The sequence below is a fragment of the Cucumis melo genome, chromosome 4 (genome assembly GCF_025177605.1).
Source record: "Cucumis melo cultivar AY chromosome 4, USDA_Cmelo_AY_1.0, whole genome shotgun sequence".
Lineage (NCBI taxonomy): Eukaryota > Viridiplantae > Streptophyta > Magnoliopsida > Cucurbitales > Cucurbitaceae > Cucumis > Cucumis melo.
Window position 1 is genome coordinate 33199486 of NC_066860.1, and position 22014 is coordinate 33221499.

At 35.9% G+C, this 22014-nt stretch overlaps 2 protein-coding genes and 1 long non-coding RNA gene across 3 annotated transcripts; 2 read left to right on the forward strand and 1 right to left on the reverse strand.

Annotated features, from left to right (window-relative positions):
- The first annotated feature begins 2120 nt into the window (after nucleotides 1-2120).
- Nucleotides 2121-8490, forward strand: LOC103504250 (ABC transporter B family member 1). Its single transcript, XM_051084173.1, has 9 exons — nucleotides 2121-2829; nucleotides 2924-2978; nucleotides 3060-3235; nucleotides 3352-3552; nucleotides 3644-3903; nucleotides 3981-4297; nucleotides 4448-4671; nucleotides 5822-6195; nucleotides 6268-8490. Exons 1-9 carry the CDS (start codon nucleotides 2362-2364, stop codon nucleotides 8267-8269), a joined length of 4077 nt encoding a protein of 1358 aa, XP_050940130.1. The 5' UTR covers nucleotides 2121-2361; the 3' UTR covers nucleotides 8270-8490.
- A 3478-nt stretch (nucleotides 8491-11968) lies between these two features.
- On the reverse strand, nucleotides 11969-21888 carry LOC107990621 (uncharacterized). Its single transcript, XR_001762312.2, has 3 exons — nucleotides 21349-21888; nucleotides 14147-14206; nucleotides 11969-12586 (listed from the first exon to the last, which is right to left on the reverse strand). It is a non-coding gene; the product is annotated as an uncharacterized LOC107990621 (long non-coding RNA).
- On the forward strand, nucleotides 14579-21036 carry LOC103486499 (ABC transporter B family member 1-like). Its single transcript, XM_051084174.1, has 9 exons — nucleotides 14579-15380; nucleotides 15475-15529; nucleotides 15610-15785; nucleotides 15927-16127; nucleotides 16219-16478; nucleotides 16556-16872; nucleotides 17022-17245; nucleotides 18412-18785; nucleotides 18858-21036. Exons 1-9 carry the CDS (start codon nucleotides 14916-14918, stop codon nucleotides 20857-20859), a joined length of 4074 nt encoding a protein of 1357 aa, XP_050940131.1. The 5' UTR covers nucleotides 14579-14915; the 3' UTR covers nucleotides 20860-21036.
- Nucleotides 21889-22014: the final 126 nt, after the last annotated feature.

Consider the following 22014-nt stretch of genomic DNA (forward strand, 5'->3'; position numbering starts at 1 on the left):
ACAACAATTCTCTCTCTTTCCACAACCATTTTACACTGCTCAAGAAAAAAGAAATGAGATTTAGAGTTGTGAGAGAGAGGTATAGGTTCATTGGGTTGAAAATTTCTAGGGCATGGGCACTAACTTTTGGGGCAGCTGGGATGTGTAAACAAATGAATGAAGTGATTAATTTAGTGAAAAGGGGTAATGTTATTTATAAATAAATAAACAAATGAAAAGATTGATAAAGTAGTGAGTTTGTAAATTAAAGGGCAGCCTTAATTAAGGGAAGGAAAGACAATGGAAGGGTATGATTAGGGTTTGTCACATGCCAATCAAACTATTTGAGTGCCCACTCAACTTAATTCTTTTTTATTTTTTACAAGTAGGTAATAATTAAAACCTCTCAATCACACACAAAATATATATCTCCTTTTGACTTCTTTTTATTTAACACTTTTCTCTCTCACTCTAAAATTTTGACAGATTGTTTTTTGTTTGGCAAAAAGTCATTTCAACTTCCTTATGGAAGTTTGCTCACCTAACCCCTTTTACTTTGTACCTAATCTTTTAACCTTTTTTTTTTTAAAATATATTTATTTACCTTTAAGTTTGAATATTTTATACTATGCTAACTTCGGTTTTTTTTTTTTTAATATTTTTTTGGATGGTATTCAAGAATTTGTATGAATTAGTGTTGTTTAGTAATAATTTGTTTTTCAAAATTGAAGAAAAATCTAACATTTGTAAAAATATAAAAGAAAAAAAAGTAGTTTCTAAGAAGTTATTATTGTGTTTTGAAATTTGGCTATTTTATTCAAAAATACAAAAATTTGTAGTAAAAATGGAGAAAAATAGATTTAATTTTTTAAAAAAAAACGATTATAGATATTTGAGCAAATTCACTCCATGCCATAATATATTTATCAAATTAACCCTTTTATCAAGCTTTTTTGCTCACATCAATATCAAATTTTAGATAGATCAAAGGATATTGTATAGTTTAGAAGTGGAGAGAGTAAATACTTAATTCAAGAATGGAGAGACAACATCACCATCCATTTATTGAAATAGACGATTTCACGTTGAAATCACTTAGATGAACTAATTGAAAAAGAAAAATGAATGTAGGCCAATGGTTGTAAATGATAAAAGTGTTACAAATATTTAATAAACACACTAAAATCTTTAATTTTACCAATGATAAATGTTCATAAAATTCTATCCGCGTCTATGGTAGACATTAAATTTGAAATTGTATTATATTTTTTGAAGTTTCCATTTTGACTTCACTATTAATACGGAAGAAGAATGTAATTATAATGTAAAAGAAAAAGTAAAAAATAAAAAATAAACGAAGACAAGATAAAAAAAAATGTATCATTTCTTCTATTACGTATCTCGTTTTTGTCGTGCTTAAGGTGACATTTTTAATATTTTTCTCAAAGAGAGCCACATTTAAAATCTTGAATTAATATTAGAGAATTGAGTAAAAAAGAACCACTACAAATCAAAGTACTTTATTTTACCATGGGAGAAAATGGTAATTCCAAAGTTTTCATGGAAATAGAAGTAACTAAAAAAGAAATTTTTACAAGTACATTTGAACTTCCATAAAAAGAAGAACAAAAAAGAAAAAAATTTCCAAATCTTTTTCTTTTTCTTTTTTTAAAAAAGTAATCATTTTGTAAGTTCAAATTAGGAAGTAAAAACCAAAAAAGAAAGGGGTACACTAATTTTAAAGCATAAATTAACATTTTCCTCCATTAGTTGATATCTTACTCTTATTAACAATTGGATCCAAGTGATCCACTTTTTGGTTGATTGGTTTTTCTTTATTCAATAATAATAATAATAATAATAATAATAATAATAAAAAGACATACAAATCCAAACAAAATAATTGAAGATATTGAACCTTTATTTTAATTTTTGAATTATAAAAAATGAGAGAGACCCACCAAAATGAAAGAGAGAAGGGGAGTGAAGTAAATAAGGATAAAAAAAAAATGTAAAAAAGAAAGGCCTAAATAAGGGAGAGTGAGCGGTAAGTTTGAACCAAAATTATTTACCGTTTTCCAAAAGGAGAGGTCTGTAGCCACGTGATCAAAAAGTAACTGATTCACGCCAAGTAAGTAAGGTATAAAGTTAAGCGCAGCCCATAAATTTACTGCGAAATTAACTCCAACACTTCTCAACAACATTCTCTTTTCTTTTCTTTTCTTTTCTTTTCTTTGTTAGTAAGTGAGTGAGTAGTGAGTAGTGAGTAGTGAGTAGTAAAAGATGATCACAAACCAAACCCAGCCAGCCGGCTACAGTGATTGAGAAAAAGGAAAATTATAAGGTAAAGAAAGATTGTTCATAAAGCGAGGAAATTCGCCAATGTCACAATATTCTGAAGAGATAAAGACGACTGAGCAGTGGAAATGGTCCGAAATGCAAGGCCTTGAGCTTCTCTCTTCTCATCCTCTTCCTCCTCCTCCTGACCCATTTATAACCAACAATCCAACACCCGAAGACACTGACCCTGAACACCTCAGACCCACACAAGAGCCTCAAGACGGAGTTGGCAGGGCTAAAAACAGAGAAATGGAGTCTACCACTGATTCCAAGAAGGAAAACGGCGGTGGCACTAGTGGGGAGAAGCCTGAGACTGTTACCGCCATTGGGTTTGGGGAGCTTTTCAGATTTGCCGATGGGTTGGATTATGTTTTGATGGCAATTGGGTCCGTCGGAGCTCTTGTCCACGGTTGTTCTTTGCCTTTGTTTCTTCGATTCTTCGCTGATCTTGTTAACTCTTTTGGGTCTTACGCCAATGATGTGGATAAAATGATGCAGGAGGTTTTGAAGGTAAAGTAGAAACTATAACTTACAAACACAATGGAAGTGTTTATGTTGATTGATGATAATCTCTAATTAATAACTGTAACCGTTTTATTTTCAGTACGCATTCTACTTTCTCGTGGTTGGAGCTGCGATATGGGCGTCATCTTGGGCAGGTACCGAGATTTTTCCATTAGGCTTCTTCTGGGTTTATCTTTCCATTCATGTGTCAATTTAACTGAAGAAAACGGTTGCAGAGATTTCGTGTTGGATGTGGACCGGCGAGCGGCAGTCCACAAAGATGAGGATCAAGTACCTACAAGCGGCACTGGACCAGGACATTCAGTATTTTGATACAGAGGTGCGAACATCTGACGTCGTTTTCGCCATCAACACTGATGCAGTGATGGTCCAAGACGCCATTAGTGAGAAGGTGAGAAGATAAAAATGGAAAAAGAACAAAAAAACAAACTCTATTTTCAGTAATCTCTCTGTTTCGAAACCCTCTTCTACTCGCCCAGTGGAAGTAACTATGAATGAAATTTGCAGCTGGGCAACTTCATCCACTATATGGCAACTTTCGTGTCCGGATTCGTTGTGGGTTTCACTGCCGTGTGGCAATTGGCGTTGGTAACTCTTGCGGTGGTTCCTTTGATTGCCGTAATCGGCGGCATCTACACCACCACAATAGCCAAGCTCTCTGCCAAGACCCAGGAAGCTCTTTCAGAAGCCGGGAATATTGTCGAACAGGTAAAGAGGAATTCTTTCCAAAACTCGATCTTCTAAAGATTTTGGCTCCTTCTCTCATCTGGGTACTGTCAATTCTTGACGTAACATGCAGACAATAGTTCAAATTCGAGTTGTTTTTGCATTCGTGGGCGAATCAAGAGCATTGCAGAGATACTCCGCCGCATTGAAGATTTCTCAGAAGATAGGTTACAAGAGTGGATTCTCCAAGGGTATGGGATTGGGCGCTACTTACTTTGTTGTTTTCTGCTGTTACGCTCTTCTGCTCTGGTACGGAGGTTATCTTGTCAGACACCACGCCACCAATGGCGGACTGGCCATAGCCACTATGTTTGCAGTGATGATTGGTGGACTGTAAGTAGCCACTGTCATCTCCGAATTTCATCTTCAAACCTCCAATTTTTTGGCTTATGGATCGCTTTGCTTGACAGGGCATTGGGGCAATCTGCTCCGAGCATGAGTTCATTCGCTAAGGCTAAAGTTGCAGCTGCCAAAATCTACCGTATAATTGACCATAAGCCTACTCTAAACCGCAACAACGAATCTGGTTTGGAATTAGAATCAGTTTCGGGACTGGTTGAGCTGAAGAATGTTGATTTCGCATACCCATCAAGGCCAGATGTAAGAATCCTCAACAATTTCTCCCTAACTGTCCCTGCTGGAAAAACTATAGCTCTGGTAGGAAGCAGTGGCTCCGGCAAGAGCACGGTTGTTGCCCTAATTGAAAGATTCTATGACCCCATTTCAGGTGAATCCCCTGATCTGTGTCAACTTTTTAAGTAATTAATACATTGCTTTTGGTTTTGGTTTTCACTTTTCAGTCTTATTCTTGAAATTTAAGTTTTTGGACTTGGTTTCTGAGTTTACAAGAAAAGTTTCTTCTTGACTGAATGTGCAGGAGAAGTTCTACTAGACGGACGTGACATAAAAACTTTGAAGCTGAGATGGTTAAGGCAGCAGATAGGATTGGTGAGCCAAGAACCTGCTCTTTTCGCTACCACCATCAAGGAGAATATACTCTTAGGCAGACCTGAGGCAGACCAACTTGAGGTGGAGGAAGCTGCTCGAGTCGCCAATGCTCATTCATTCATTATCAAACTTCCTGAAGGCTATGACACCCAGGTTAGATATCATCTCAAAGCTAATCTGCTAAAATGTGATACTTTTAATCACCCTACCCTCCAATGCCTTGAAAGTTGAAAGGTAAAGCTAAACTTCAACATTTTCCACTGATAAATGTTATTGTTAATGGTGTTTAGTGGTTATCCTGTCAGATTAGTTTGAAGGCCTCAGTTATTAAAGAATGTACTAGGCAATATCTTAATGTTTGGAGCAAAAGAAACCTGTTTTGATTTTTCTTAAGCTTAAAAGGTTTTTTTTATATATAAATCTAACTAATATACATATGCGATGATTTACTTATGCCTTTTCTTATACCATTTGCTTCTCCTATTTTGAATAGCAAAAGGAAATATTATATTGATTTTAACAAGGTTAAACCGACTTTTTCCCCCTCTTTTATGTGCAAGTGAGAAGAAATGTTTTGGTCCTACAAACAATGGAAACAGGATAACATGCCTTGGTCAACAATGCATGTGCAGAAATAAATAGGTTTTTAACTTGTCTACTCTGACAAATCAAAACCACATAAACTAGTGGAGGGACATATGAAGCATATGGTTATGGAGATTGAATAGAAAATAGTCAATGCTGACATCTATTTACAAAGAATATAAAATTATTTACACCTTTATATATTGTGTTTCTATTATTAGGCTTCAACATTACAAGGAAAAAGGTGCTATCGACATTAGAATGCTAAAGTAGAAAAAATGATGACACGAAGATAATACTGTATGTTAATTATTTCTCGAGCCAGAAAACTTGAGTATTATATTAAAATTTTGAGAAAAAAAACAGAATATTTAAATCAAATTTGGGACCTCGAGAAGACAAAGAGAACTTCTTCATCAATTTTAAACTTATTGATTATTTGTTATCTGAGGCTTCCACAAGTTCTTGACATGATTCTATATATCTGTTCTTTACATATATCACATTATAAAAAATAGCTAAAAAATTACTATTTGCTCACCTTTTGGTAAAATGACTACAATGATTCTGAATCCTGAGTAGGAAGAAAGACCACTTTGAAATATTCTTACTCGTCTAAGATACTACGATTTTGAAATCCTAATCTAGTTATTATATGATAATGAATCATTATGAATATGAATTCTGAGGTTTTAAGTAGAAAGTTGAATTTTTGTAGGTAGGAGAAAGAGGACTGCAGCTTTCTGGAGGGCAGAAGCAGAGGATCGCAATAGCAAGGGCAATGCTTAAAAACCCTGCGATTCTCCTCTTAGATGAAGCTACTAGTGCATTGGACTCTGAGTCGGAAAAGCTTGTACAGGAAGCTCTTGATCGTTTTATGATAGGGCGGACCACTCTTGTCATTGCCCATCGACTCTCTACCATTCGGAAGGCTGATCTTGTGGCTGTACTCCAACAAGGAAGCGTTTCTGAAATTGGAACGCATGATGAGCTATTCGCTAAAGGAGAAAATGGTGTATATGCCAAGCTTATCCGGATGCAGGAGATGGCCCATGAAACTGCTCTCAATAATGCCAGAAAAAGCAGTGCAAGGTAGCATAAAGAATGTGTTATTTTTTATTTTCTTTCACTAACTTATCTAACTAAGGTGAACTATGATTTCAGGCCTTCAAGTGCCAGGAACTCAGTGAGCTCCCCAATCATTGCACGAAATTCTTCCTATGGACGATCACCATATTCACGTCGATTATCTGACTTCTCCACATCTGATTTTAGTCTTTCTCTTGATGCTTCACTTCCCAATTACAGGCTTGAAAAACTGGCCTTTAAGGAGCAAGCCAGTTCCTTTTGGCGTCTCGTGAAAATGAATTCTCCCGAATGGCTTTATGCACTGCTTGGTTCTATAGGCTCTGTTGTTTGTGGGTTTTTAAGCGCCTTCTTTGCATACGTTCTAAGTGCTGTTCTCAGTGTCTATTACAACCCAGACCATGCTTTCATGAGCAGAGAAATTATTAAGTACTGCTACTTGTTAATCGGACTTTCGTCGGCTGCTCTTCTCTTCAATACAATACAACATTTCTTCTGGGATATTGTAGGAGAGAACCTCACCAAACGTGTAAGAGAGAAGATGCTGACAGCAATACTGAAAAATGAAATGGCATGGTTTGATCAGGAAGAAAATGAGAGTGCAAAGATTGCTGCAAGGCTGGCGTTGGATGCTAACAACGTCAGATCAGCCATTGGAGACAGAATTTCAGTGATTGTACAGAACACATCGCTCATGCTAGTTGCTTGCACCGCTGGGTTTGTTTTGCAGTGGCGCCTATCTCTTGTCCTTGTAGCTGTCTTCCCCGTGGTCGTTGCTGCCACCGTTCTACAGAAAATGTTCATGACTGGTTTTTCAGGAGACCTTGAGGCCAACCATGCGAAGGCCACACAGCTAGCAGGGGAGGCAATAGCCAATGTAAGGACAGTTGCTGCATTCAACTCGGAAGAGAAGATTGTCAGACTTTTTTCAACCAACCTCGAGATCCCACTACGTCGCTGCTTTTGGAAGGGACAGATTGCTGGTAGTGGGTTTGGTGTTGCTCAGTTTTCTCTTTATGCTTCCTATGCTCTTGGTCTTTGGTATGCCTCATGGCTTGTAAAGCACGGGCTCTCTGATTTTTCCAAGGCAATTCGTGTTTTCATGGTCCTTATGGTTTCTGCAAATGGTGCAGCTGAAACACTCACTCTAGCTCCTGATTTTATCAAGGGTGGTCGAGCCATGCGTTCCGTGTTCGCACTTCTTGACCGTAAAACTGAAATTGAACCCGATGATCCAGATGCAACCCCAGTCCCAGATAAACTTCGTGGAGAAGTTGAATTAAAACATGTTGACTTTTCCTACCCAACTCGTCCTGATATCCCTGTCTTTAAAGACCTTAATTTGCGTGCCCGAGCAGGTAAGACTCTTGCTCTTGTTGGCCCTAGCGGGTGTGGCAAGAGCTCTGTTATTGCACTAGTCCAAAGATTCTATGAGCCAATGTCTGGACGAGTTATGATTGATGGAAAGGATATTCGTAAGTTCAATCTCAAGTCCCTGAGAAAGCACATTGCAATGGTACCTCAAGAGCCATGCTTGTTTGCTGCTTCCATATATGATAATATAGCTTATGGCCATGAATCAGCAACCGAAGCCGAGATCATTGAAGCTGCTACTTTGGCAAATGCCCATAAGTTCATATCTGGGTTGCCAGAAGGATACAAGACTTTTGTTGGGGAGAGAGGAGTTCAACTATCAGGTGGACAGAAACAAAGAATTGCAATTGCCCGCGCATTGATCAGGAAGGCAGAGCTTATGCTATTGGACGAGGCAACAAGTGCACTTGATGCCGAGTCCGAGCGATCAGTCCAGGAGGCGCTCGACCGAGCTTGTTCAGGAAAAACCACAATCGTAGTTGCCCATCGACTATCAACTATCAGGAATGCTCATGTCATTGCAGTAATTGATGATGGCAAAGTTTCCGAACAGGGATCACACTCACATTTGTTGAAAAATTACCCTGATGGGTGTTACGCCAGGATGATTCAATTACAAAGATTCACACACAGCCAAGTCATTGGTATGACATCGGGTTCAACTTCCTCAGCAAGAACTAGAGAGGATGAGGAGAGAGATAGCTAGGAAATGGAACCTTTGTAGTTAAAAAAGAAAGGAAAAGAAGAAACAAACACACAAAAGCCCTTATACCCTTTATTAATTCTTTTGGGTTTTGTGCATTTTCTATCCATGAAGTATATTAAGTGTATTGTCTTCATCTCCTTCTCTCTTTTTGTCTTTTTTTTAGAGAGAGAAAAAAATTAGTCTTAAATCTGTCTTAAATATATCAATTTTTAATTTTTATCCTTTTAGTTTTCTCATTTGAAATGTCTTATTCTTTTTAAGCGAAAAACCTAAACAAAAACAAAAAAGAAACGACCCAATCTAACTCCGAGGTAGAACATACCAAGAATGAGGAAGAACATACAAATTTATGTAATAATAATCTTTATTCTATTTAAGTTCATGTATTTTTTTAATTGTTTAATTATCGTTGAGCAAAAAACGCAAACAACAAAAAAACAACTCAATCTAACATTTCAAGGCACCTTATCAAGAACGAGGGAGAATATTCTTTTATATTTTAGGATCAATGAACAATTAAGAGAGAATGTCAAAGTTGCAGTAGCATAAACAATTTTGTTCTCATTTACTAGGAATACGACAAAAAGATAGGACGCACCAAAGGAAGCTCCTACGAACAAAATGTACTAAAAAAACACCCCTAATTCAAGAGTAGAAACCAGTCAGACTAAATCTCAAAGCGAAGGGAAGATCCAAAGCAACTTCACTTTGATCTCTTTCAAACCCTCAGGCATAGCATCAGCTATAAGAAGACTATTGAAACACCAATAATGGCAATGGGAAGACCACCAATAATTGCAAGACCATTAGAAGAAACCCACACAATCCAACCAAAGACCACCCCAACCTCTTAAATTATCTGCCAAACAAAATCTAATTAATCAAAGGATAAGTTAGTGAACCCGAAATCAACTACTCTCCAAGGTTAAAAGAAAAAAAATGAAAAGATTTGAAAAACCGTTGGAAATAATCATGTAAAGCAAGATTTCAACACAAAGGTCCCGTAGGCAAAAGATATTGCTCAAATACATATTTTTAAAATAAAATAAAAATAAAAAGAAGAAAACAAGAATATATATATATATATATATAAAATATGAAGTAATAAGTGAAAAGAAAGAAAAATGAAAAGAAGGGAGGATTGGACAGGCGGGCGTGGGCAGAGCAGCAAACTGACCCAAATACGCCAACCGTCACGCCACACATACATACTCAATTTTACTTTCTTTTATATTTTTAAATTTATAAACAAACAAAAAATACATATTTTTTCCTCCAAAATTTTGAGTTTAATATCAATATTTCACTTAATACTTTTTTTTCTTTTGTCGTAATAGTTAATGTAGGTTAATATAATTAAATTGCTCAAAAATTATTTATATTTCACTATTTTACTTTACAATTATTTAATTAATTAATAAATATTGATGAAGTTGGATACTTAGAATTAGAAAAAGTTGAGGTTAAAAATGTAAAATTTTTAAATATATAGTCAAATTAAAATGAAATGATAAAATTGAGGTATTTTGAATTGCAGTAAGTAAATTGAAACCAAATCTAAACTTAACCATTAAAGTCGTGACAAATTGAAACTTAGTTACTAAATAGAAACTACACCATAAATTACTCTTAAAAAAATATATACATGAAACAAGATTTCTTTTGTTTCAAAATTTTGTATTTTGACGAACTATTAGACTCCAAACACATCGCAAAACTTTTACCTACGTATAATTTAATTAAATGTTATTTTAATACGATAAGATAAGAGAATTCAAACTACATATCATTTGTTGGTTCCAAATAATTAAGTTATGTTACTATTCCAATACGTTGAAAATATCCAAACAAGCTACCCACCTCGTCTACTCAGTAAATAATTAGATTGAAAAAGCTTACACTAGTCTTAAAAACAGGCAATATATATATATATATATATATATATATATATATATATATATATATATATATATGATGGAGTATCAAATCGATTGTGAAATTTTATTACGAAAAAAGTATATAAAAACTACAAAGTGGGAAAAAAGGACAGCCGATTAGAGTGTTATTTATACTTAAAAACCAAAAAAGTGAGGTGAGTGATTTCAGGTATGGCATCAACATCCGTACAACTCTGATTCCCTTCTCCTCCTCTTCCACTTTCTTTTTTTCCTTTCCCTTTCCCTTTCTCTTTTTCTCTATTCATATTCTTTAGCTTTTTTTAAGCTAAGTTGCAGAAAAAGAAAACATTCTGACCTATGGCATAGTTACATCTATTATATACCTTTAAGCTTTAAAATTAAAAATTAAATCCTCAAATTTACATAATTGTATAAATTTGATAACTCAATTCTTACGAGTACAAGATTAAATTTTAACGTTTCTAAGAGTTTAAAAATCTAGTTGTTACTAGATTAGGTTACTCTAAGTTGTTCGAGTTCGTAAAACAAATCCAAGAATTTGCTGTCATTTTATTAAGCTTTTGTTATTTTTTATCTATTTTTAGGTTTTTAATTTCAGATTTTCTGACACTTTCTCCTCACTTTAACCTTTTTTTTTTTTTTTGGTGGTATATATATATAAATATTATATTTGAATGGTTGTTTGGCATATGATTATGATAAACCCACATGCCTTGGATCTCCCTCCCCCTATTTGGGATGGAAAAAGGCTGTTTAGTTTCATAAATTCCACCAACTTTGGCTTCAAAACCCCAGATTTCGGTATTATAATAAACCCTCTTTTTATTTACACAAACTCTGTTTTCAAAATTCTTATCATTTCAGATTTTGTATAAAATATAAGTAATCGTAGTGGATGAATAGTGTTAGAGTAGTAGGACAGGACCACGTCTATTCCTTTATTTTACGAATACTACTTGGGGTTATCTTAAACTGCACATCGCTCCTGTTCTTACCTTTTTACTCTAACTCTACAACAGAACAGAAAATTTTACCCTAAATGAGTTATTATCCAACAATAAATAGACTTAAAAAGAATGATCAATGCAATTCAAATTTTACTAAAGTATTTTACTTTGTTCAATCAAATTGACTCAAAAATCACTATCAATCTTTTTTATTGTTCCTACTTCCTTCCAAACAATATTTGAGGTACGGTGTGGTTTAGGTCTTGTTTGGTTTTTGAAAATTAAACTTGTAAGTACTCATTTCTCCCTTACATTTATAGGTTTGTTATTTATTTTGACTAATATTTTTAAAATACTAAGTTAGATCTTGAAAATTAAAAAGCCATAGACTTTAAAACCTTGTTTTTTTGACAGATAAGCTTAATTTTCTTAAAAAAAAAAAAAAACAAATGGACCATAGGCTTTTTTAGTCAATTTTGTAAATAATCTTTACCCAAACATAGTTTGAGATGTTTGTACATATTTTAACCGAAACAAATGACAAGGTTAAGGATACGTTTTTACATTTTAGTCAAATCTGGATGTTTGGGATAAAGAGAAGATAATTATAATAATAAGTTATCATTAGATTATAATAATATGTATTTAAAGTGTAAACTATTTTAGTTTGAGAAAATAGTAAATGCTACATAAAAAAAATATGAAGGTAAAATAATAAAAACTATAGCAAGTAATAGGTACTTTAGAAAATGCGAGATTTTGAAATAATGTTTACAGTATTTCATTAGAGACTTTTAAATAAGAGTTAGATATTAAAATATAGTTATTATAGTCTTAGATAATCCTTAAGGATCACTATCGACAGAAACCTTTCCTTTTGCACCCTTGATCTTTTCCAATTTTATTCACATACCAATCATAAATTTGAAAATGTTGTAAGGTAAATTTCAAAACCTCTGATAGGATATGAAAAAAAAAAATGCTTTGAGACCAAGTTGGTCTGTAACTACACACTTTGACAACTTACAGAAAACGCACATTAAAGTTCTCCATCCAAGATACCAACTCTAGCTCCCACCTCCTAATTTTTGTACTACCATCAATTAATTAATTGAAACAACATAATATTCATTTACTCTTAAATAAATGCAAAATAAAAGAGTGTGTTTAAATGTGTATAAACCCAGCACCCAAAACTTAAATGACAATTCAAGACTTTTTTCTTTCTTTTATCCAGTTTTGTATGTGCTTCAGTTTTCATTAATGAGAGCTTCTTCCTTCCTAAGACATTACTTCAATAATGAGACGTAAAAAAAAGGCATAGAGAGTAAGAAAAGCACCTTTTTTTTTCTTTCTAGTTGTTGTTGTTCTGACAAAAAATAGAGTCAATGTGTATACGCCATCAGATTTTCAAACTATTTGTTTGGTTTCTCTGCGGTCAACCTTCAAACCTGCAAAAATATAAATATTCAAATAATGCAACGGTAGTGCTTTTTATTGTTATTATTTTACCATATTTTATGGAAGACTTTGGACTAATTTCATCAGATTATTGTGTATAGAGTAAAGTAACAATAACACATTAAAAAATTCATTCAATTTATTGATTGTGTGTGCCAATATGCCCCTTATTTGAAGGAGACAAACAGTGTTGGGTAAGGTAAGGTAATGTAATGTAAGGTCTCAAATTTTTTTTCAACATTTCAGACCTTCTTTTCACATTTTCTTTTATCCAAAACGGTCCTAAATTTTAAGTTTTCACACAAAGTGTCTTAGTTTCGGTCCCTTTTTTTAATATATGGTAATTTCCTAGAAAAAAATTGATGGTTTAAATTAGTTCCTCAACTTAAGGTTTGTGTCTATACATTGAACTTTTTAAATTACAAATTAGAGTTTTACTAGATAAATTGTAATTTTATAATTAATAGAGCAATTAAAAGTTTGAAGATAAATTTTTAAAACTTAGGGGCCGTTTAGGGGAATGGTTAGGTTATGGAGGGTTAGGGTTATGATAAACTTAAGATTATGATAAGATGTGTTTGAGGGAAAAGTTATGGAGGAAGTGTTATGATAAAATGTGTTTGGGAGAAGGATTAGGAAGGAAGTGTTATGATAATGTTTTGATAAGATGTGTTTAGGAGAAAGGTTATATGGGTAGGGTTATGATAGATTAAGGAAGAGTTGAAGAAGAGTTAAGGAAAAGTTGAAGAAGGGTTAAGAAATGTTGAAGAATGATTGAGGAAAAGTTGAAGAATGGTTAAGAACTGAAGTGTTGAAGAAGGGTTTGAGGAAGGATTAAGAAGCTAAAACTAGGGTTACATAACTCTTCCCCCAAACGAGAGTTGGATTACATAACCCTAACCCCATAATCCAACCCTTCTCCCAAATAATGACAAAATTTAAACAAGTATGAAATGTAATGTACTATATTTTAAAATAAAATAATCTTAAAAGTTGAAAACTAAAATGAGATTTAACTGAAATTAAAAGGTTATAAAGCTAAGTGATTTACATGTGAATTGGATTACATAATTCAAAACTTAGACACCCTTACATGAGATTCTAAACACCTTTTTTCTTGACAATAGTGATCCTAAACTCACAAAGATGCCTAAGTGAAATAAATGAAGAAAATTAAAATATTAAAAACCTATTAAATAACAAATAATTTATTAACAATTTGCGACATCCAGGATAACAGTAGATTTTAGAGATTAAAATAAAATATGTAACCATTCAAAAAATATATTTATTTTCAGTTGCAAAACAGAGCAGTGCACAAGAAACCAGAAGCTAAAAACCTTTTTTTTCTTTTTTTCATTGCATACTTTTAGAAAAGTTATTTTTCTTTAACTGACTGGATTGTTATACCTTTAATCCATTTATAACCGTTAAAATCCACATTTTCCATTCTACTTAAATTTCATCATCACCCCAAAAAAGGGTTTTTTTTCCCTCCCCTTTTCTAACTTCCATAATAGTTTTGCCAAGTTTTGAAATAGAAAATTTACCTGTCTTTTGTGGGTTGTTCATATGGACTTTTCCAAGTTTCACTGACGACATGATTAAGCCTGTAAACAAATGATAAATCTAATATTGAGATCATCCAGAACAGAGGAATATAGTAAAATACAAAATGAAAACAATTATAAGGTTTTCTTTTGACAATGACTCAAGCAATTATTTTTCTTATTGGGATTAAAGAGGAAAGAGATATTTTAATTGTTTTTAGTTATGAGTTGAAGGAAAGAGAAAGAAGGGCATTTTTCCCCCTACTTTGAATATGTTCTAGTAAAAAAGAGATTTTTTTCTTTTAAAAAAAAAAACCGTCTCAAAGTTTTTGAAACATTGTGACTTGTCGGGTGGAAAATCCTTCTCTTTTTCTCACTCCGGGACTCTCTTTAACATATGTCACTTTCTATGTTTTTTTACGGAAGAAGCAAAGTTGGGAACAATTGGAAAAGCAATCTGACGGTAAAAAAGAAGCAGACCAGTATTTGTCCGTCTTTCACACTTGCATTCAATTAAGAATAAGATGATGAAGAAGAAAGAAGAACATCCCAACACAACTGATGAGAGAGTAAAAAGAGAAAAACAAATTCTCAAAAAACTGTAGCAGTAGCCAAAGCAGTGTGTGGGTTGAAAAAAGTTAGCGGCAAAAATATGAGCTCTGAGCTCAAACCAAGGCGGATAGAGTGAGCAAAAATAGAGGGAAAAATAAAGGAAAACTATAAGGTAAAGAAAGGGGAAAAATTGTTCACAAAGCGAGGAATTTCGCCAATGTCACAATATTCTGAAGAGATAAAGACGACTGAGCAGTGGAAATGGTCCGAAATGCAAGGCCTTGTGCTCCTCTCTTCTCATCCTCTTCCTCCTCCTGACCCATTTATCACCAACAATCCAACACCCGAAAACACTGACCCTGAACACCTCAGACCCACACAAGAGCCTCAAGACGGAGTTGGCAGAGCTAAAAACAGAGCAATGGAGTCTACCACTGATTCCAAGAAGGAAAACGGCGATGGCACTAGTGGGGAGAAGCCTGAGGCTGTTACCGCCATTGGGTTTGGGGAGCTTTTCAGATTCGCCGATGGGTTGGATTACGTTTTGATGGCAATTGGGTCCGTCGGAGCTCTTGTCCACGGTTGTACTTTGCCTCTGTTTCTTCGATTCTTCGCTGATCTTGTTAACTCTTTTGGGTCTTACGCCAATGATGTGGATAAAATGATGCAGGAGGTTTTGAAGGTAAAGTAGATACTATAACTCAAGAACACAATCGTAGTGTTTACGTTGATTGATCATAACCTCTAATTGAAAACTGAAACCTTTCTATTTTCAGTACGCATTCTACTTTCTCGTGGTTGGAGCTGCGATATGGGCGTCATCTTGGGCAGGTACTGAGAGTTTCCATTAGGCTTCTTCTGGGTTCATCTTTACATAAACATGTCAATTTAACTGAAGAAAACGGTTGCAGAGATTTCGTGTTGGATGTGGACCGGCGAGCGGCAGTCCACAAAGATGAGGGTCAAGTACCTACAAGCGGCACTGGACCAGGACATTCAGTATTTTGATACAGAGGTGCGAACATCTGACGTCGTTTTCGCCATCAACACTGATGCAGTGATGGTCCAAGACGCCATTAGTGAGAAGGTGCGAAGCAAAAAAAAAAAAAAAAAAAAAAAAAAAAGAAAGAAAGAAGAAAGAAAAAACCAACTCTATTTTCAGTAATCTCTCTATTTCGAAACCCCCTTGTACACGCCTAATGGAAGTAACTGTGTATGGAATTTGCAGCTGGGCAACTTCATCCACTATATGGCAACTTTCGTGTCCGGGTTCGTTGTGGGTTTCACTGCTGTTTGGCAATTGGCATTGGTAACTCTTGCGGTGGTTCCTTTGATTGCCGTAATCGGCGGCATCTACACCACCACAATAGCTAAGCTCTCGGCCAAGACCCAGGAAGCTCTTTCAGAAGCCGGGAATATTGTCGAACAGGTAAAGAGGAATTCTTTCCAAAACTTGATGTTCTAAAGATTTTGGTACCTTCTCTCATCTGGGAACTGTCAATTCTTGACGTAACATGCAGACAATAGTTCAAATTCGAGTTGTTTTTGCATTCGTGGGCGAATCAAGAGCATTGCAGAGATACTCCGCCGCATTGAAGATTTCTCAGAAGATAGGTTACAAGAGTGGATTCTCCAAGGGTATGGGATTGGGCGCTACTTACTTTGTTGTTTTCTGCTGTTACGCTCTTCTGCTCTGGTACGGAGGTTATCTTGTCAGACACCACGCCACCAATGGCGGACTGGCCATAGCCACTATGTTTGCAGTGATGATTGGTGGACTGTAAGTAGCCACTATCATCTCCAAATTTCATCTTCGAACCTCCAATTTTTTGGCTTATGGATCGCTTTGCTTGACAGGGCATTGGGGCAATCTGCTCCGAGCATGAGTTCATTCGCTAAGGCTAAAGTTGCAGCTGCCAAAATCTACCGTATAATTGACCATAAGCCTACTCTAAACCGCAACAACGAATCTGGTTTGGAATTAGAATCAGTTTCGGGACTGATTGAGCTGAAGAATGTTGATTTCGCATACCCATCAAGGCCAGATGTAAGAATCCTCAACAATTTCTCCCTAACTGTCCCTGCTGGAAAAACTATAGCTCTGGTTGGAAGCAGCGGCTCCGGCAAGAGCACGGTTGTTGCCCTAATTGAAAGATTCTATGACCCCAATTCAGGTAAATCCCCTGATCTGTGTCGACTTTTAAGTAATTAAAACATTGCTTTTGGTTTTGGTTTTCACTTTTCAGTCTTATTCTTGAAATTTAAGTTTATGGACTTGGTTTCTGAGTTTACAAGAAAAGTTTCTTCTTGACTGAATGTGCAGGAGAAGTTCTACTAGACGGACGTGACATAAAAACTTTGAAGCTGAGATGGTTAAGACAGCAGATAGGATTGGTGAGCCAAGAACCTGCTCTTTTTGCTACCACCATCAAGGAGAATATTCTCTTAGGCAGACCTGAAGCAGACCAACTTGAGGTAGAGGAAGCTGCTCGAGTCGCCAATGCTCATTCATTCATTATCAAACTTCCTGAAGGCTATGACACTCAGGTTAGATAACTTGTTAAAGCGAATGTGTTAAAATATATGATACTATTTTACCTTCCAACGGCTTGAAAGTTGAAAGGTAAAGCAAAACATCAACATTTAAATATTGTTGTTAATAGTGTTAGGTGATTATCCTCTCATATTAGTTTTTGAAGGCCTAAAGCAACGTCTTAATGTTTGGAGCAAAAGAAACCTGTTCTAATTTTTCTGACGGTTAAAAGGTTTTCTTTTATATTAATCTAACAAAGATACGTATGTGACGATTTACATATGCTCTTTCTTATACCTTATAATGAACCATTTGCTTCTCCGATTTTGAATAGCAAAATGGAATATTTTATTGCCTTTAACAAGGTTAAACCGACTTTTTCCCCTCTTTTTATGTGCAAGTGAGAAGAAATGTTTTGGTACTACAGACAATGGAAACAGGATAACATGCCTTGGTCAACAATGCATGTGCAGAAATAAATAGGCTTTTAGCTTGTCTGCTCTAACAAATCAAAACGAAATAAACTAAAGGGAGGGACATGTCAAGCATATGGTTATGGAGATTGAATAGAAAATCGTCAATCCTGACATCTATGTTCAAAGAATAAAAAATTATTTACATGTCTATCTATTGTGTTTCAACTATTAATCTTCAACAGTATAAGGAAAAAGGTGCGATTAACATTAGCTTGCTAAAGTAGAAAAAACGATGACATGACGATGATGGGTTTTGAAGATAATATAGAAAGAGCAGGAATCAACGGCATTAATTATTTCTCGAGCCACAAAACTAGACTTGAGTATTATAATAAAATTCTAAAAGAAGACTGAGATATTTAAATCAAATTTGGGACTTGGAGATAACAAAGAGAACATCTTCATCAATTTTAAACTTATTCATTATTTGTTATCTGAGGCTTCCACAAGTTCTTGACATGATTCTATATATCTGTGCTTTACATTTACCTCATAACAAAATAGCTCAAAAATTAATAATTGCTCACCTTTTGATAGAATGACTACAATCATTCTGAATCCCGAGTAGAAAGAAAGACTACTTTGAAATATTCTTGCTCGTCTAATATACTAGGACTTTGAAATCCTAATCTAGTTTTGATTTGATAATGAATCATTATGAATAAGAATTGTGAGGTTTTAAGTAGAACGTTAACTTTTTGTAGGTAGGAGAAAGAGGACTGCAACTTTCTGGAGGGCAGAAGCAGAGGATCGCAATAGCAAGGGCAATGCTTAAAAACCCTGCAATCCTACTCTTAGATGAAGCTACTAGTGCATTGGATTCTGAGTCGGAAAAGCTTGTACAAGAAGCTCTTGATCGTTTTATGATAGGGCGGACCACTCTTGTCATTGCCCATCGACTCTCTACCATTCGGAAGGCTGATCTTGTGGCTGTACTCCAACAAGGAAGCGTTTCTGAAATTGGAACGCATGATGAGCTATTCGCTAAAGGAGAAAATGGTGTATATGCCAAGCTTATCCGGATGCAGGAGATGGCCCATGAAACTGCTCTCAATAATGCCAGAAAAAGCAGTGCAAGGTAGCATAAAGAATGTGTTATTTTTTATTTTCTTTCACTAACTTATCTAACTAAGGTGAACTATGATTTCAGGCCTTCAAGTGCCAGGAACTCAGTGAGCTCCCCAATCATTGCACGAAATTCTTCCTATGGACGATCACCATATTCACGTCGATTATCTGACTTCTCCACATCTGATTTTAGTCTTTCTCTTGATGCTTCACTTCCCAATTACAGGCTTGAAAAACTGGCCTTTAAGGAGCAAGCCAGTTCCTTTTGGCGTCTCGTGAAAATGAATTCTCCCGAATGGCTTTATGCACTGCTTGGTTCTATAGGCTCTGTTGTTTGTGGGTTTTTAAGCGCCTTCTTTGCATACGTTCTAAGTGCTGTTCTCAGTGTCTATTACAACCCAGACCATGCTTTCATGAGCAGAGAAATTATCAAGTACTGCTACTTGTTAATCGGACTTTCGTCGGCTGCTCTTCTCTTCAATACAATACAACATTTCTTCTGGGATATTGTAGGAGAGAACCTCACCAAACGTGTAAGAGAGAAGATGCTGACAGCAATACTGAAAAATGAAATGGCTTGGTTTGATCAGGAAGAAAATGAGAGTGCAAAGATTGCTGCAAGGCTGGCGTTGGATGCTAACAACGTCAGATCAGCCATTGGAGACAGAATTTCAGTGATTGTACAGAACACATCGCTCATGCTAGTTGCTTGCACCGCTGGGTTTGTTTTGCAGTGGCGCCTATCTCTTGTCCTTGTAGCTGTCTTCCCCGTGGTCGTTGCTGCCACCGTTCTACAGAAAATGTTCATGACTGGTTTTTCAGGAGACCTTGAGGCCAACCATGCGAAGGCCACACAGCTAGCAGGGGAGGCAATAGCCAATGTAAGGACAGTTGCTGCATTCAACTCGGAAGAGAAGATTGTCAGACTTTTTTCAACCAACCTCGAGATCCCACTACGTCGCTGCTTTTGGAAGGGACAGATTGCTGGTAGTGGGTTTGGTGTTGCTCAGTTTTCTCTTTATGCTTCCTATGCTCTTGGTCTTTGGTATGCCTCATGGCTTGTAAAGCACGGGCTCTCTGATTTTTCGAAGGCAATTCGTGTTTTCATGGTCCTTATGGTTTCTGCAAATGGTGCAGCTGAAACACTCACTCTAGCTCCTGACTTTATCAAGGGTGGTCGAGCGATGCGGTCCGTATTTGCGCTTCTTGACCGTAAAACTGAAATTGAACCCGATGATCCAAACGTCACACAAGTCCCAGATAAACTTCGTGGAGAAGTTGAATTAAAACATGTTGACTTTTCCTACCCAACTCGTCCTGATATCCTTGTGTTTAGAGACCTTAATTTGCGTGCCCGAGCAGGTAAGACTCTTGCTCTTGTTGGTCCTAGCGGGTGTGGAAAGAGCTCTGTTATTGCTCTAATACAAAGATTCTATGAGCCAACATCAGGACGAGTTATGATTGATGGAAAGGATATTCGCAAGTTCAATCTCAAGTCCCTGAGAAAGCACATTGCAATGGTCCCTCAAGAGCCATGCTTGTTTGCTGCTTCCATATATGATAATATAGCCTATGGCCATGAATCAGCAACCGAAGCCGAGATCATTGAAGCCGCTACTTTGGCAAATGCCCATAAGTTCATATCTGGATTGCCAGAAGGATACAAGACTTTTGTTGGGGAGAGAGGAGTTCAACTATCAGGTGGACAGAAACAAAGAATTGCAATTGCTCGTGCATTGATAAGGAAGGCAGAGCTTATGCTATTAGACGAGGCAACAAGTGCACTCGATGCCGAGTCAGAGCGATCAGTCCAGGAGGCACTCGACCGAGCTTGTTCAGGAAAAACCACAATCGTAGTTGCCCATCGACTATCAACTATCAGGAATGCTCATGTCATTGCAGTAATTGATGATGGCAAAGTTTCCGAACAGGGATCACACTCACATTTGTTGAAAAATTACCCTGATGGGTGTTACGCCAGGATGATTCAATTACAAAGATTCACACACAGCCAAGTCATTGGTATGACATCAGGTTCAACTTCCTCAGCAAGAACTAGAGAGGATGAGGAGAGAGATAGCTAGGAAATTGAACTTTAGTAGTTGAAAAAGAAAGAAAGAAAAAAGAAAGAAACACAAGATCACTTATACCCTTATTAATTCTTTTGGGTTTTGTCTGGTATTTTGTATCCAGTTAGTATATTAAGTGTATTATCTTAAATTTTTGCCCCACTTATCAGAAAACCATTCTTTGAGAATCTAGTGCATGTAAACGCAAGAATAAGATCTTTTGAGACAATGGGAACCAAACATTTTAACAAACACCTCATATGCATTAAAAAGGATGAAAACAAATATCAGCCTAAAACAACATTTGTCGCATATTCATAAAAAAAGTGGAATTCACGTGGGAAACAGAATAATTGAAAAAATGGGATGGGAGTGGAACATTGCGCATGCAATGCAAGACAAGAAAAATACCGGACGGAAGGAATAGAGTAATGTGGAGAATGAAAAAAAGAAAGACGAAAGGACATAAACAGCGAAAATTGGAATATGATGACTAAGCCTCACCTTCCTTCTTGCTCTGAATCATCCTTTAGGCGAAGCCAAGCGCGCATGTTGAAAAAGACGAAGATGTTCTTCACAGTTGAAAAGGGAAGTTCCAGGTTTTGTGGGCCAAAACCTAAAACCAGTAAAGTCTCAAATCACTGACTTGAGTTTTCACCCATTGGCTTTTGCATGCCGCTGCCACCCGCATGCTCTCTTACCTTTATTACCTTGCCCAACGATTAGGTCCATCTTAGATGCATCAAAGCTTTTTTCCTATCACCTTTGTCTTGTTTGAAATTTTTGTGCAAAGAAGAATTTTTTTTAAATGATAATCCAATTAAACTTCTACTTCCATTGGAATGTATATATCAATTATCTTTGTGTTAGGACTTATTTGTGTGATTTCACTTGTACACTTTAGCTGTATCAATTTTACTCTAAAAAGAAAAACACCAAGATAAAAAGATAAAAGATTAGAGTAGTTGGAGTTAGAATGGAATCAAATTCCCATAATTCGGTGAGTATCATCATGAGATTGCAAGAGAAAGAAAAAACAAAAGCAGTGGAGTCAGCATACTATCTTTCACCAATGGACCATTAGTCATTATTTTTTAAAATAATAACTAAATCAAAGTTGGACAAAACAAAATCCATGTGATTGAAGAAATGCCCCCACAAAACCCAAAC